This window comes from Lepidochelys olivacea, assembly GCF_965140295.1.
Source record: "Lepidochelys olivacea isolate rLepOli2 genome assembly, chromosome: 4".
Taxonomy (NCBI): Eukaryota; Metazoa; Chordata; order Testudines; family Cheloniidae; genus Lepidochelys; species Lepidochelys olivacea.
The window spans coordinates 69,787,673-69,804,576 of NC_140414.1; the positions used below are offsets into that span (position 1 = coordinate 69,787,673).

General features: G+C 44.8%; 1 protein-coding gene across 7 annotated transcripts in view; it reads left to right on the plus strand.

Moving 5' to 3' along the window:
- The first annotated feature begins 556 nt into the window (after positions 1-556).
- Positions 557-16,904, plus strand: part of RAPGEF2 (Rap guanine nucleotide exchange factor 2) — a 305,030-nt gene continuing 288,682 nt past the window's right edge. For 4 of the 7 annotated variants that reach the window (XM_084626375.1, XM_084626381.1, XM_084626380.1 and 1 more), the window contains exon 1: positions 558-1,154. In XM_084626375.1, the coding sequence (XP_084482501.1) occupies positions 1,086-1,154 (69 nt within the window). In that variant the 5' untranslated portion in view covers positions 558-1,085. Of the gene's footprint in view, positions 1,155-16,904 lie in introns of all 7 variants that reach the window. The other 3 variants (XM_084626382.1, XM_084626383.1, XM_084626384.1) reach the window with 2 other exon arrangements.

Here is a 16,904-nt window from a genome sequence, read left to right on the forward strand (position 1 = left end):
ACAATCTCCTGAATAGGTATCTGCACCTTTCACCTGTTGGTTTACCAAGTTAAGGGGGTGATTTTGCTGGACAAACCCTTAGTCCTGCCTTTGCCAGAGATGGCCTCTCGCCCCAGGGGGATCCTCATGGGGAGACTGGTGGCTCCTAGTAGGGGCACTAGGCTTTGAAGCGTGCTTCGCATCTCGTTGCCCGGAGTGGCCGCACGCACGGCTTCCCTGCCGGTGCGTGTGTCCTGTGGGAGGGAGGTGGTGTCCAGGTGTGACGGGTCAGGGCTCGGTTGACAGCAGTGCCCAAGAGCGAGGGGGCTGAGCTGGGTGGGCCCAGTACGGGAGTCGGGGGTACTCGGGTGCGGGGGGGCTGGACAGCTGTATGGTGACCCGGGCCCCGAGACCCCCTAACAATAGCGGGCGGCGCCCGGCAGGGAGGTGTCGGCCGAGCGCTGAGCCCAGCCGGGCCGGGCCGGGGGGGCGGGAGCTGGGCGCGGCCCCTCCCCGAGCGCTGCTGCTGCTGCTGCTGCCGCCGCTGGCCGCTCCCCGCCGGTGTGGCTCGCTCCTCACCATGGTTGCAGCAGCACAAAGCCGCCAGCGCAGGAGGCCGCTCCCCCCCTGAGAGCCCGGCCCCGCCCGCGCCGAGCCAGCCACCTCCCCGCGCCCAGCCGGGAGCGCAGCCCCGCAGCCCGGATGGGAGGCGCCGGCGGGGATGCAGCAGCCACGGAGCGGGACGGCGGAGCCCAGTAGAGCAGGAGCCGGGAGCCGCCGCCAGGCGCCAGGACAGTGGGAGCCCCCGGGCCGCTCTCCCCGCTGCCGGCCGGGCTTGGCCGGGCGGCGGCGCTGCTGAGTCCCGGCGTTTCACCCCCAGCGGCCGCGAGCCGGGCCGGAGCAGCGAGAGGCCGCGCCCGCCGCGCAGCGACAGGAGCCGGGACCCCGCCGGGACCGAGCCCGGCTTCCCACCGCCGCGCGCCTTACGGGGCCGGGGCTCGGCGCAGCTTCCGAGCCCGCTCCTCACCCAGCGGGAGCCGCGGCCGGAGCCCAGACAGGAGGCGGCGGGGCCGGGGCGCTGCAGTCCGGGGCAGAGAAGGGGCGAGATGGCGTCGTACGTGGATAACAGCTTCCGCCAGGCGGTGATGAAGAACCCGGCGGAGAGGAGCCCCCAGGTACCCCTTGCTGCTCCCACCCCCTTGTTCCTCCCTCCCAGCGGCCCGGAGAGGAGCCCCCGGTATCCCCAGTCCGCCCCTGCTCTCGCTCTCCCGCGTACTGCCCCAGAGGGGAGCCCCCAGGTATCTACTCACCGCTGCCGCGGAGAAGAGCCCCTACATCCTTTGTTTATCCTCTCCCCTTTCAAGAGGAGCCTAATCTCCGGAACCTACCCCCATTTCCCCCCCCCCCGGATAGGAGCCCCGAGGTACAGGCAGGTACGACCTGACCTGTGCCCCCTAGGTACTGCACACAGGGGCAACAGGTACCTATTTCCCTATACGTGCTTCCAGGTATGCGGTTTTCCTTACTCACCCTCCGCTCACCCCGACCAGAGCCCCCAGATAACGAATCCTCCGTTCGCCAACATTTCCCATAGCTACTTCTTGTTTGTCTCTCTCACACCGCACGCACATCTCATCTGTTTCTAGTACTCGTTTCTCTATCTGTACATACACACACTAACTAATCTGTTTTCAGACATCTCTAACCCCCTTTCCCACTCACGGGATGGAGGAACAGTCTTATTCATTCACAACCAGCACTAGTCTTAGGATTTCTCTCCTTCTCTTCTCTCCCCCCCCCCCCAGTAGTGTTGTTATTTGTTGGGGTCTCACATCCCCTTAATCTGTCCTTCCATTCCCACCACCTCTATCTTTGCCTAAAATTGGGCAGAGAACCCATCTGTGTGGTCAGACAGCAGCAGAGGAGAAGGGGGAGGGCACCTCTTTGGCTGTGAGTTTCATAAATCCTGAAAGCTGACTCTGTGGGAAACACTCAGATTTAGTAACTGCTGCTATGTTTTCCTCTTTTCCGTTTGAAAAGTATTCGTTTTAAAAGAAAACACTATTGTGTTAACAGAAACTTTGAATACCATAGTGTGCATAGGAGTGCATGATACAACATATTTACTGTTATACAAACTTTACTCAGCCAAAATATAGATGTATAGGATTGCTAGCTCATGGAAAGAGAAGAAAATGTTTTGAATACATTTTTATATTGCACAACTGAGTGGCCTTTTATATTGTTGGCCATTAATTAACTGAGGTTATATATCTGTTCCCAATACAACATAAGTACAGTAGTTGAATGCTGGAATTGAATTAACTTTGTACATCTATAGCTCATTACAGCATTACTGGCCCATACATTTATAAGAGAGGTGAGTGTGGTATTTTTGGCAAATCTCTGCCTCCCAAAAATAGGGTGAAATTCTTGCACAGTAGTATGGGAGAAAGATTTTTGAAATACTTGAATCAGGCTTTACTTGGGGATGCAGTTATGTGTGTGTGTATGTGTGGGATAAATAAAAATTGATGCGGTCATTTGCTCCTGCAGGATTGAAAGCACACAGAGCTTTATAAACATTAGAGACAGAAGGGGAAGAAAATGTGTAAAAATGTTTTGACTGTTAGTTGTTTTTTTTGAGTCACGTTAAGGTGAGTGAGTTCTTTTTGCTTTGGAGTGGTGATTGGATGTTTTTGCTGCCAACCATCTAAACACAAATAAGCTTTATTCTGATCCCTATGTCAAGCTGTAGTTCAGTAGCTAATGATTCAAGGAGTTACTTTGCTCATTAGTTGCAGTGCCATCTGTCCTGTTTTCTAAAGATTTGTCCTGTTTCTCTAAGAACTCTGTGTGTCCTGATCTTAGTGAGGGGCTTTATTTTTAATTACCATGGTTACTTATGATTTTGCGCATATGTATGTATATCATAGTTAGAAAAGGTGGTCCTGATTATATGAAAAAACATAATCTTCTCTATTTCATTCTAGAGCAAAGTCCTTTTATTATGATGAAACTAAAGTTGTGTTCCTGTGTCCTTGCTTGACCTTTCCAAATGTCTGTTACAGTACTTGTCTTAAATGTTGGCACCAGTATGAAAGCCTCTAGGTATCAGAGTAGCACAGTTACTGAAAAGTTAGATTTGGAGACAGAGTGCTATTTCAGAAGGATACTATTTGTTAACGTAGCAAGATCCCTTGTTCTGTAAGAAGCTTAAATTCCAGTAATGGGAGTCAGACAGGGATGTCAGAGATCTTGGGAGAAGATTATAAAAAGACTGTCAGTTGGTCAGCCGCAGGGATATTGGCAGTTGCTCAGAAATCAGTCAGGTAGTGGGCCTTCAAACCAGCCTGTGAGAGACAAAACTTCCACTGTGACAGTTGTATATCTGTGCCAAATAAAGTGAACTGTTAAACTTTCCTGTGTCCCTGCCAATCTGTTTAAAAAAAGAAAAGGGGTGGGGGGAGGGGGAAGAAATGACTCAGTGAAGACACTAGCATGAATGCAGGGGGTAGAGCCAGTGTGAAGAACACTGTGTAGAAAGCTAAATCCAGAACACCATGATTGTATTAACACTGCAAAACTTCAAGTATCAGTACACCAAAAGCCTGCTGTACCAGTCTACACAGAAAGAAACCCTAAATCCATTAGGCTCTGACTGGCCAAAAGAGTCAACAAATAAGATCAGATCTATGGGAAACATGCTGTGTTGGCAGTGCTGGAAGTCTTTGAGGCTGGTGATCAAATGTGCTGCTTATTGCTTCTGGGGAGAAGGCTCAAAAGAGGAAAATTCCTTTATACTTTTTAGAATGTTTAATGTATTTTTTTTTGAGATTTAGATATTTAAACTTATTATCTTTAACAGTAGTTGTGAGTCAAAGACTTGTATTTTGAAAATATACACCTTCATTTTCATCTGTGTTTTTCTGAATTGAGTGGATTGAGGGTTTTTTTTTTTAAAATTTAAATTTTTCTTTTTTCCTTTCTGGGAAGGATTTACTTCAGTTTAATCTTAGGGCAGACTATGTGGCGATGAGTAAGCTTCTTTCTTGAATTCTGTACTTTGCAGTTAAAAAGCAAAACTTTAAAAAGCAGTGTTTTTACCAAGCCATAAAGGCCTTGGTCTTCCGCTTTTTGTCTTCCCTAAATAATAACCCAGATTTTTCCAGAAAGGTAGTCATTTCATTTTGTTTTGAGGACTGTTCAGATATCCTTAAGTGGTATGATTCTGACTGTAATGAAAAAGGGTTGGGAGGAGAATGTATACTCTTTCATATTGACAGAAATGTGCATGGAAGAGAATGTGCATAGTCAAGGAAGCATCTATTGGTCATATTTCTTTGTTCCCGTCACTGCTTATTGAATATATTTGTGTTTTAACAAGCACTTTCTCTATATGACCAACTTCTCCTCCTTATTCTGTGACATCTGTAATTCTGTATTTGACATTAGTGTTTTGCCTTCAATTATGGTGATGTAAATTTACTGTTATGACTTCATTGTGAGTTGAAATGAGAACAGAAGACTGCCCTTGTTTGAACACACAGCTTTGAGAACTATTAAATATGATTAAATTATGAAGGGGGGGGAGTCAGTGAAATCTTAGAACCTTTTCTCAGTGCAGAAGTCCTTTTCTAATTTGGACAGATTTTAAAAGGTCCTCTCGGAGCATTGCTCCAGAGGTTATTGCAGAAAAATCTTTGACTTATGTTGTGCGGGAGTGTCCTTGTTTACACAGTGGGTATTCAAAGCCTATCTAAATTATTCTAGTCAATGGAGTGCTGTATCCTAGTTCACAAAGAATTTTAGGGCATGGCTACACTTGCAGATGTAGAGCACTTTGAGTTAAACCTGCCTTCGGAGAACGCAGTAGGAAAAGCGCTGCAGTCTATCCACCCTGACAGCTGCAAGCGCACTGGCGTGGCCACATTTGCAGCACTTGCAGCAGCATTGGGAGCAGTGCATTATGGGCAGCACCTCTTTCCATTATGGCGCTGTGGCTTGTGGGAAGGGGGAGGAGGGGCGGGGCATGGCATTCTGTGTCCTTTCCCAATGCCCCGTGATGCATCGGTTTGCATCCCAGCAATCCCTGTGCTTCTGTCCACATTTGGCGCCATTTTTCAATGTTTTTTATACTGCACACTCTGTCTTCCCTTTCGGTCTGCGGGAATGGAGCCCGAACTGCTGAGGAGTATGCTGACGAGTCTTGCCAGCACGTCACGTTTGGTAGTTGAGTTATTCCTTATGATACAAAGTGACAGTGAGGGCTCCGACGATGATATTGACTTGAGTAACGCATATGACACGAGTTTGCTTGTGGCATTCATGAACATGCTCACCACCGTGGAACACCGCTTTTGGGCTTGGAAAACAAGCACTGAATGGTAGGATCACATCATCATGCAAGTCTGGGATGATGAGCAGCGGCCGCAGAACTTGCGGATGAGAAAAGTCCCATGAAAGTGGCTGTGTGAGGAGCTTGCCCCCAGCCTGCGGCGCAAGGACACGAGATTGAGAGCTGCCCTGATGGTGGAGAAGTGGGTGGCTATATTGCAGTCTGGAAGCTGGTAACTCCAGACAGCTACTGATTGGTCGCTAACCGGTTTGGAGTGGGAAAGTTGACCGCTGGAATTGTGTTGATGCAAGTTTGCAGGACCATTAATCACATCCTGTTCAGAAGAACCGTGACTCTGGGTAACATTCATGACATTGTGGATGGCTTTTCACAAATGGGTTTCCCTACCTGCGGAGGGGCGATAGATGGTGCACACATTCCAATTCTGGCACCAGCCCACCTAGCCTCAGAGTACGTTAATTGGAAGGGGTATTTCTCTATGGTTCTCCAGGCACTTGTGGATCACTGTGGGCATTTCTTTGACATTAATGCAGGCTGGCTTAGAAAGGTGCATGATGCACGCATCTTTCGGACCACTGGCCTGTTCAGGAAGCTGCAAGCCAGGACTTTTTTCCCAGACCAGAAGATCACCATAGGGGAAGTCGAAATGGCCATTGTGATCCTTGGAGACCCCGCTTACCCTTTAATGCCGGGGCTCATGAAACCCTACACAGGGAGCCCTGACAGCAGCAAGGAGCAGTTCAACAGCAGGCTGAGCTGGTGCAGAATGACTGTGGAGTGTGCTTTTGGCTGTTTAAAGGGCCACTGGCGCTCTCTGTATGGGAAGCTGGACCTGGCTGATGACAGCATCCCAGCGGTTATCATCCGCATGCTGTACCCTCCATAACATTTGTGAAGGGAAGGGTGAATGATTCACTTAGCCATGGAACTCGGTGGTTCAACACCTAGAGGCTGAATTTGAACAGCCAGAGAGCAGGGCTATTAGAGGGGCCCAGCATGGGGCTGCAAGGATTAGGGATGCCTTGAGGGAGCAATTTGAGGCTGAAAGCCACCAGTAATGTCTGGTGCCCTGCACGGGAGTGAAGTGCAGTGGTTCCAATGTTAGTAGGAATCTGCGACTGCTACGCTGACTTGCAGTGCCTGTTTCTTTCCTGGGCTAAGGTATCTTTTACTTAGAATCATAGAATCATAGAATATCAGGGTTGGAAGGGACCCCAGAAGGTCATCTAGTCCAACCCCCTGCTCAAAGCAGGACCAATTCCCAGTTAAATCATCCCAGCCAGGGCTTTGTCAAGCCTGACCTTAAAAACCTCTAAGGAAGGAGATTCTACCACCTCCCTAGGTAACGCATTCCAGTGTTTCACCACCCTCTTAGTGAAAAAGTTTTTCCTAATATCCAATCTAAACCTCCCCCACTGCAACTTGAGACCATTACTCCTCGTTCTGTCATCTGCTACCATTGAGAACAGTCTAGAGCCATCCTCTTTGGAACCCCCTTTCAGGTAGTTGAAAGCAGCTATCAAATCCCCCCTCATTCTTCTCTTCTGCAGGCTAAACAATCCCAGCTCCCTCAGCCTCTCCTCATAACTCATGTGTTCCAGTCCCCTAATCATTTTTGTTGCCCTTCGCTGGACTCTCTCCAATTTATCCACATCCTTCTTGAAGTGTGGGGCCCAAAACTGGACACAGTACTCCAGATGAGGCCTCACCAATGTCGAATAGAGGGGAACGATCACGTCCCTCGATCTGCTCGCTATGCCCCTACTTATACATCCCAAAATGCCATTGGCCTTCTTGGCAACAAGGGCACACTGCTGACTCATATCCAGCTTCTCGTCCACTGTCACCCCTAGGTCCTTTTCTGCAGAACTGCTGCCTAGCCATTCGGTCCCTAGTCTGTAGCTGTGCATTGGGTTCTTCCGTCCTAAGTGCAGGACCCTGCACTTATCCTTATTGAACCTCATCAGATTCCTTTTGGCCCAATCTTCCAATTGGTCTAGGTCCTTCTGTATCCTATCCCTCCCCTCCAGCGTATCTACCACTCCTCCCAGTTTAGTATCATCCGCAAATTTGCTGAGAGTGCAATCCACACCATCCTCCAGATCATTTATGAAGATATTGAATAAAACCGGCCCCAGGACCGACCCTTGGGGCACTCCACTTGATACCGGCTGCCAACTAGACATGGAGCCATTGATCACTACCCGTTGAGCCCGACAATTTAGCCAGCTTTCTACCCACCTTATAGTGCAATAATAACTTTATGCAATAATAGTGTTTTCAAACCCAAAAAACCATTTATTGCAAAGAAAACCCATTTATTGCAAAGAAACACAACTGCTTGGGAAACAGAAAGGGCAAGGGGATGGGGTGGGGAATGGTACAATCACAGATTTGCGTATGTCCTGTTACCATACTCAGCCTTCTTGTCTGGAGTGCTGTGCAATGAGTGCTGCGCTTCAGGATAGCTATATTCCATGGTGATGAGGGTTGAGTGCAGTGGGTAAGGGTCGTAGGTTTCAGGGCTGGGTGGTGAAGCTACAGGTGTTGGAGGCAGCTAGTGGCGGTTAGGAACCTGGATGTTGGGGAAAATGGGTTGGAGGTGACATGAGGGCACAAGGGAAAGAATTGTGGGACAAGGGCTGCGGCGGGCGGGGACGGTAGTGCTCCGCCTGCATGGCTACGAGCACCTGGATAGAGTCCGCTTGGCGGTCCATTATGCTTATCAGCCAATCCGTGCTTTTCTGCTGGAGCACCACGCTTTTGTGCCGGCGCTCCTCATTCTGCTGGTGGATCCTCCTTTCACTGTCCTGCCACTGCTTCGCTTTTTGGTTTTCATTACTTGAATGCTGCATTACTTCATGCAACGTCTTCCTTGCTTTTATGTGGCTTCTTTCTGATTCTTTGGAGTCTTTCAGCCGGTGATAACACGGATGTCTGAGATCTCAAGGTTGCATCTGTAAAGGCAAAATGCAACACTTAACAGAGGCAGCATTGTTCACACCAGAGAGAGCAATGATTCTCCTGTACTTAAGGGCAAGCACAGTCTACACAATAGCATAATTTGCCCATCCCCAAGCGAGTTCACATAACCCACGGGAGCTCCAAAATGGTGAGTAGGCACAGGGTCAAGTGTGACTGATTGTTTCACGGGCTGTATTGTCCTCTGGGTTTCTGTGCCTTGGGGAGAGCCAACAGCAGCAGGGGGTCCCTACACTGAACACTGTCCCCACATTTTCCACAGGAGTTCGTCCTGGAAGGTATCTCGCTACTGAGGGTGATTTGGGAAGCAAGGGAGGGTCTTCTACTGCAATGCGGCTTCTGCCCTGGCCCATATGCAGCTTGCCTGTATGCACCAATGGTCCCTCCGCCCCTCATGGCACAGTGACATGGACAAGTTAGCCTTACTGGGACAAGGACGACAGTGGCTCTCCCGAGAAACCTGCGCAAGTGCATTGCCCAAGTTCTGGATGGGACCTTTGAAGAGATCACTGAGGCCAATTACCGTGATGTGAGGGAGCACATCAACGCCTTATTCCGCATCTAGGCATGTATGCAGCCCTAACTCTCCTCGCCCCAAGAACGTGCACCGAATAACTTCCTTCCCAAAATAAAAAGCTGCTTACTGGGAACCTCCTCTGGTGTTTTGTCCTTCCCCAAGCACCAGCTGCTGCGACTGGCTACCTTCCTCCTGGCTTGAGAACAGCTCCTGGCTGCATGCATCTAGGGATTCCGGGGTGTCTTCCTCCACCTCAGCACCCTCACTCCTGCTTTGCTGGTCCTCCTCCTGCCTTGTTGAACTGGGCTCTGAAGTGTCCATGGTGGTACTCAGAGTGGAGGTGGGGTCGCCCCCAAGTATCGCATCCAGCTCTTTGTAAAAAAGGCAGGTTGCAGGGGCAGCACTGGAGCGGCTGTTTGCCTTGTGGGCTTTGCGGTAGACATTCTGCAGCTCATTCACTTTAACCCTGCACTGCAGTGCGTCCCGGTCATGGCCCCTTTCCATTATGTCCCTTGATATCTGTCCGAAGGTATCGTAATTCCTACGGCTGGAGCGCAGCTGGGACTGGACAGCTTCCTCCCCTCAACACTGATGAGGTCCAACACCTTGCCATTGCTCCATACTGGGGATCGCCTGGCGCATGGTCACCTGGAAAGATTCGCTGAGAGCACGCCACGCCTGGCTGAGCAAATAGGAAGGGGATTTTCAAAATTCCCAGAGAATTTAAAGGGCGGGTCTGATGGTTGGTCACTTGAGGGCAGGGCAGTAGAGTTCAAAGTGATGACTAGAGTGACTAGAACAGGCATTAGGGGGACACTTCTGGAGGCTGATCAGAGCGCATTAACAGACCAGGGCGTCCACACTGGCACTGCGGCACTCCAGTGGGGGTGCACAGAACGTTATTCTACTCGCCGAGGTGGAGTACCAGCTGTGTTCTAGCCGCGGAGTCAGAGCGCTCTACGTGCTTTGCCAGTGTGGACGGGTAGTGAGCTAATGCGATCTAACTCGCAAGTGTAGCCAAGCCTTCAGAAAGTAATAAAACCCCAAATGCATATGACCAGTTGTTTTACATGTGCATTATTCATTGTGTCTGTTGCATAACAGAACTCTTCTCTTATGTAATTGCTTTATTAAGCTATTCATGTTGTTTTCTTTGAAGGCTTAAATAGAAAATTTGGTCACCAAACAAGTTAGTTAAACCTCTACATGTTAATTAATTGCAAACAGATATTTGCCCCCAAGCTTTATAGTAACGAAGTGATTTTTTTTTCAAAACCCTTTTTATATTTGTGGCTTCAAGCCTTTTGAAAACAATTTCTTAATGGTTTAATAGTTAAGTAAAAATAGTTGAGTGAAATATTATGCTATTTGCAGCTAACTGTGAAAAATAAAAGTCCTCTTTAAAAAGAACTTAAAACCTAAACTACTTGCTTTTTACATTACCGTTTCTATATGATACATGAACTAATGAGTAGAGTGGTCAGATGTATGTAAATTGTTAATTTTTGCATCATTTTACTTAAATCACCTACAGTAAGATTAGAGCTGTGGGAAGAACTTGATACAAATAGTTCCTAGACCCATTGACAAGTTGCTAAAGCACTCTTCTGGAATTCGGCAGTCTGGTAAATTCAACAAATTCAGTACTAGAATAATTAATAGCAGAGGAGTGGCATTAGCAATATGTTTTATGTTGGAAGGGGAGGGCTATCTAGTTACCCATAGCTCAATACCAATGACATCTGTTAATGTCAGAGTACCTCAAGACAGGATGCCTCTGTCTGGGAGATAATTCTGTTGCCAAATATTTGAGAGAAACAATGGTTTAACTATAGGAGGTACCTATATTTGTTCCAATTAAATTTTCAGCTTGTTCTCCAGTAGCATTGTCTATGGAATACAGCATTCTTTTATCTGGTAACTGATGAAAGAGTTTAATTGTGTGAGAACTCATTAATAGAGGACAGACATGAACATTCACTTCTTGATCTAGCATTGTTGCTGAATCATTCCGAATGAGTGTAAAGCTGTTTGTGGTGCGACGTGGTCATAGAAAACAAGTGCTTTCAAATGGTACTATATGTGGTGCTTGGTTAAAAGGACCAAGGTCAGATATATTTTTAAAATGCAGATCTCCTATCCATCTTACAAATGCATTTGAAGATTAAAACTAATTTTTAAAAAAGCATTTTTTATTTTGCTGTCTACTTTTTGCATTTGTCTTAGCTTGGACAACAACAATATGCAAGTACAACTATTGTTTAGTTAATTTTGCTTTCAGGTTCTTCTGCACTAGCAACATGCTGTGAGGGTTGGGTTGCAAATACCTCAGGAGAATGACAGGTTTCAGAGTAGCAGCCATGTTAGTCTGTATCCGCAAAAGGAACAGGAGTACTTGTGGCACTTTAGAGACTAACAAATTTATTAGAGCATAAGCTTTCGTGGGCTATAGCCCCCTTCATCGAATGCACAGAATGGAACATATAGTAAGAAGATATATATGTGTTTGTGTGTGTATGTATATATATATAAATATAAAAGCTGGAAGTTGCAGGCTAATTAGTTAACATGAACTATTATCAGCAGGAGAAAACAACTTTTGTAGTGATGATCAAGATGGCCCATTTACAGTCTCTCTTCAAACCCAAGTTAATGGTATCTAGTTTGCATATTAATTCAAGCTCAGCAGTTTCTCGTTGGAGTCTGTTTTTGAAGCTTTTCTGTTGTAAAATTGCCACCCTTAAATCTTTTACTGAGTGGCCAGAGAGGTTGAAGTGTTCTCCTACCGGTTTTTGAATGTTATGATTCTTGATATCAGATTTGTGTCCATTTATTCTTTTGTGTAGAGACTGTCCGGTTTGGCCAATGTACCTGGCAGAGGGGCATTGCTGGCACATGATGGCATATATCACATTGGTAGATGTGCAGGTGAGCAAGCCCCTGATGGCGTGGCTAATGTGATTAGGTCCTATGATGGTGTCACTTGAATAAATAAACTGTCCACGTATAAATAAATTTATTAGTCTCTAAGGTGCCACAAGTACTCCTGTTCGTTTTTTCTCAGGAGAATGTTTACATTAAAATATATAATGTATTTTTAACCATCTTTTAATGCACTTGGGCAGTTGGAAATGAAGAGAGCCAGCACAATGAGCAGCAATGTAACGTTTGCAATTTGGGAACCCCTAATCTAAGACATTAAGTGTAGCACTTCTCTTTCAGAATAAAAATGCAGAGTAATTTGTAAAAAGGAAAAAAATAAAGGTAAACTATAATTTACATAAATATTTATAACATGAGTATGTTTAGTCCTTTAGCAGTGAAACAGTGATTCCATTGTTATTCAGTCTGGCCTGTTGCACTTGCAAACTTCAATCTTGTCCAGTGGCAGAATGAGAAATGTAGTGGTTTCACTTACATGATATATACTTCAAAATCTCTGAACTGGATACAATAAAAGTAAAGCAAAAAAAGCTTGTTTATAAAGATTTCTGGGCTTATACTTCATGCCAGTCTGAAACTAGTAAAAAGTTAATATGGATCAAATAAAATATTCTTTCAATAAATGGCTTTTGTCAACTTTTAGTAATAGTGGTGGTTGTAACTATAAAATTTGTGTGATTGTTAGCTCTTTGATATTTGGGCTTGGTTGGCAAGGCTTGAAAAACTGGTCATGCGCTTGCTTGCTGAAGGACTAAACCTCCTAGCCAAAGGTGGCCATTTTTATTGTATTTTATCGGAGCCCAGAGGAACAGGAACTGGCCCTGTTGAGCTAACTGGTATTCAAATTCATGGGAAGATGCAGTCCTTGTCCTGAAGTGCTTAGAATTAAATTACTTACACCTAATAAGTGGGTGTAATAAATACAAGGAAGGGGAGGATAAGGAGAACAGTGATAAGGTTACATAGGTTAGCTATGTGCATAACTTGATGATTCCAAGACGTTTCTTATAGGCAGAGCTGGTAGCAATGCCTGTAGTTAAGATTGTCTTCTACTTTCCATTAAAAGCAACGGAAAACAGAGGCTTACATGTTAACTGCTCAGAAAATTGTGTTGGGGAAAAATAGGCAGCTCTTGTCAATGTAATGTTCCCCCCACCAAGTTTCTTTGAAAAGTCCGAGCATCTCAAGGGTGTGTGACAGATATTTGAAGTTTGGCAAGAGGGTGTTCCTGGGATAGGAGAAGTGGTTAGTGCTGCTTGTGATCCGTGAAAATCACCAGTTGCAAATGTTCAGAGCAAGTTAAAAGTTGGCTGCTAAATCACTGAACACCCCAGGAAACCTCTCAGGAGACCAAAAGTGTTGTTTTAAAATAAAAATTGTCAAAACTACCTATTTTTCACTACCATTGCTCTTGGAAATGGCTAAAGCACTCTTGCTCAAAGCATCCCCCCCCCCCCCAAATCAACCTGAGACAGAGACCAAGCATGCAAAACTTTTTTTTTTCTGAATGGTTAGTTTGTCAAAACTAGAGGTAAGTGAAAACCAAGTTTTCATGGAAAATGTTAGAACAACTTTAATTATAAATGTCTACTCTGCCTATAATGACTCTCACTGGCCCTTTATTTCACTTGATCATTTCCTGTAAGAATCATAGGAGAAAGTTTGTCTTAAAATCACTCCTCTACATCAAATACTTCATTAGACTAGTTCAATGCATAATAGTCCACATGGAAGAACATGGGAAGGTTTTTATAGGAACCATGAACTGAGGCTGGTATTAGGCGCCTGGGGGAAGTGCTCAAAAAGATATGGGATGCTGCACAAATGCTCTATGATGGGGCCTCAACTCAGATGATGGATTGACAAGACTACTCAAAATATCAACAGGGTCTTGCATAGAGGAGGAGGGAGCGAGAAGTGGCCTATCGGGGGTTGGGATTGTGGGTATGACTTAGTGAAGAGGGGAAGTTAGTGCTGGTTGACTAGGAAGTTGATGGAAGTGAAAGAGAGAATGAACTTGTAGCAGAACATGGTAGTAGTACTTTTTCCAGGGGGTTTCACTGGCATGTGAAAGGGAGTTGGAGGGGAGGAAGAGAAGCGTGGGGGGTAGGATAGATTTTTGAAGAGGTCCAGGGTGATGGAGATTGTGGAGCAGGAGGAATCAGCAATTGAGTCAACAGAGCATAAGAAAAGAGAAAGTATGGAAGAGATGGTCCAGAGTGGCAAAAGTCATAGCTATGAAAGGGGTGGAGACTGGAGAGGCATGAGATGCACGTGTGGAAAATCTGATAGGAAAATGCTTGGATGGGATAGGAGTATGTGTGAAGGGAGGAGAGCGGAGTTGGAGGGATTTGTTCAGAGTTGGAGGGTGGAATTGGAATGGGAAAGAAGTAGCCTTTTTGGGGGGGATGAACTAGAACAAATATTAAAATACCTCAGTAGTGGGATCTTGAGGCAGCAGTCTGCTGAAAAGTCTAATTCCTTACTGGCATGTTGTTCCTAGTTGGTGAGTGCAGTCCCTGGACACTGCTTGGGGGTTTTATCTCCAGCATTAGCCGCTATTAGGTGTCTTATAAACTTGAAACTCTATGCCTTCCTAGCTTCTAGAAGGGAGAAAGAGCTCTTCTTTTGCCTCATCTGTCCTTCAGAGCTTCCTGGCTGCTGTGAGGAGGTTGGGATTGTTATTCTGCCAATTTGTCTTTTGGCGTGGTCCTCCACTATGAGTAGTGGTCCAGTTCCTTCCTCAAGTTTCCCCCAAGCTGCAGCAATATGAAATGAACACGATTCTTGACAGTTTCAGTGCTGCCCATAGGGCCCTCAGTAGCAGCAGTGAACTTTACTTTTCTTCTTCTTGTTAAAGCTAGTGGCATCAGCAGCATGACAGAGGAGCTGTCTGCAGACTGACATATCTACAGTTCGTAGTAAGGAACTTTTGAAACCCAGCTTCCCTTCCTGCTCTTGCACTTAGGTGGACTCAGGAGCGAGCAGTTTGTATTTACCAGGGTACAAGCTCAGGAAGCAGCTCATCAGCCCAAGCTTTTTATGTTTGCTGTCTCAACTTGCATCTCAGATTTGGGAGCATGTGTCCCTGCCCACAGAAGTGGCAATGAATACCTGCTTCCCTCCAAACAGCATCAAACCTTCTGGTGAGCAAGGGGAGTAAGTGAACAACCAGTAAAAGGGAAACCTGAATGAAAAGGGAGAGAAAACAAGACCGGAGTGGTAATGGGACAGGAGAAGAGAGAACTGCAGCACAAAAAGGTTGTTGTATTACCATTGTATTACTGGGATACCAGTTGGAATCTCAATCTCAAGACTCATGCGGGAATGATAAATTTGTAGTAGTAGTGGAAAAATCAGTTATGGGCAGAAGAAATTACCAGTTTTCATTCCTGTCTGCAGATAGAACTAGCAGTGGGGAAAAATCATAATCGGTTTAACATTTTTTTTGCTCACTGTGGGAATAAAATTGAAGCCTGATACATGTAAATGGCATAATGCTTACTGTAGCACAGTTCTGTGTGATTTTTTTCTCCAATGACAAACATCAGCTCTTGATATTTCTTATGATTTTTTTTTAAAAAGTGTATGTAGGCTTCTTTAGCAAACGTTACCTAGCAAGTACATTTATTCATTGGCTGAGAATAGCTTTAAATCCTTTTTCAGAAAAGGTAGTCTTCTAAGCCTATTATAAAATCCAGTGGATGAATTGGTTGTAACAACTACTGTTCTCAACTTCCAGAACTCTTAAAAGCTGTTTGCTCAGGTGAATTATTGGTAAGTGATCTCTGCTCATTTTACAAATGGCTTTGTCACTATAATTTAGGTTTTCATAACTCACTTTTTTAGGGTAAAAGTGCAACTCTGTTCAGTTGATAGCTCTTAAAACCATCATACGTACACTGAACAGTCATTGTAAGAACTTAAAATGACTTTTAATAAATCATTTTCTGTAATCATATATAGTATCTTGCTCCTGAGAGAAAATTATTGCAAACGTGAAAGTAATTTTTACTTGGTTGCACTTGGGAACCCTTTCCTATAGAAGACATCCCCATTTTGGTATCTTACTAGCCGAGGAAAAGTTCTGTTAATGATTTTTAATTATCTAGAACTAGATGTTAATTCATGGCAGGGGAGTAGAAATGGTCTTTGGAAAAGGAAGTTGAGTATGCAAACCATATGTATTGTTTAGTTTGTATAATGACCATGAATTTTTAATGTAATTTAATTTTTTTGTTTTAATGTTCTAGGTTTTTAAAAAGTATTTATAATATTGCATTCTAATAACATTGAAATGGGAAGTGGAGGACCATTTGTCATTTGCAGGGCTAGAGGTCAAAAGTTATTATCCCCTACCCATTTTGTCTATCTATATTTCATACTGTTTCAGACATCCTGAATGTGAACTGATTTAATGCTACCTTCTCAACCATAAGTGATGGAAATTTGCTTTAAAAAATAAAAGCTTGTATTCTGCAGAATCTGTGTGTGTTGTCATGTCATATGCTCTTGTCAAAAATGCCAGTTGTATAACGGCATAACTGAAAAATATAATTCTAATACTTTCTCATTTCAGAATTTTGGGAAACTTACATGTGTAAAAATGAAAATGCATTCATGTTCATGAATCTTCAAAAAGTTTACAATAAATCAATGTTCAGATGTACAGTAAATGACAAATTATTGGCAACTTTTTTCAATATGAAATTTGGGGATTCTTCGTCTCTAACATGTAAATAAAATTCTGAACCTAGACCTTTAGAAATATGATAAAAATTTACTATACAAATTCAGGTCAATAGTTGCATCTAAGAAGTTGGGTGTGTGTATTCTTGTCATTATAATGGAATTCTGGTTATGCCCTTTACTTTGGATGGGTGATGGATGCCTCATTTGCATAATGTCTTAGCCTGATTCAGCTGTTCCTGCCCAGGCAAAATTCCAGTTGACTTTACAGTAAACTTCCTCACAAAAGAAGTGAAGGATCAGATGACTAGGTGGTAATGCAATTGTGGTGTTTTTTAGAGTGAGGTTAAAATATATATTTTTTACCATCTCTTCACAGAAAATATAAACAGTGGTCAATATAGTCTGAAGGTGCTGTTCCCAAACATACCCTAA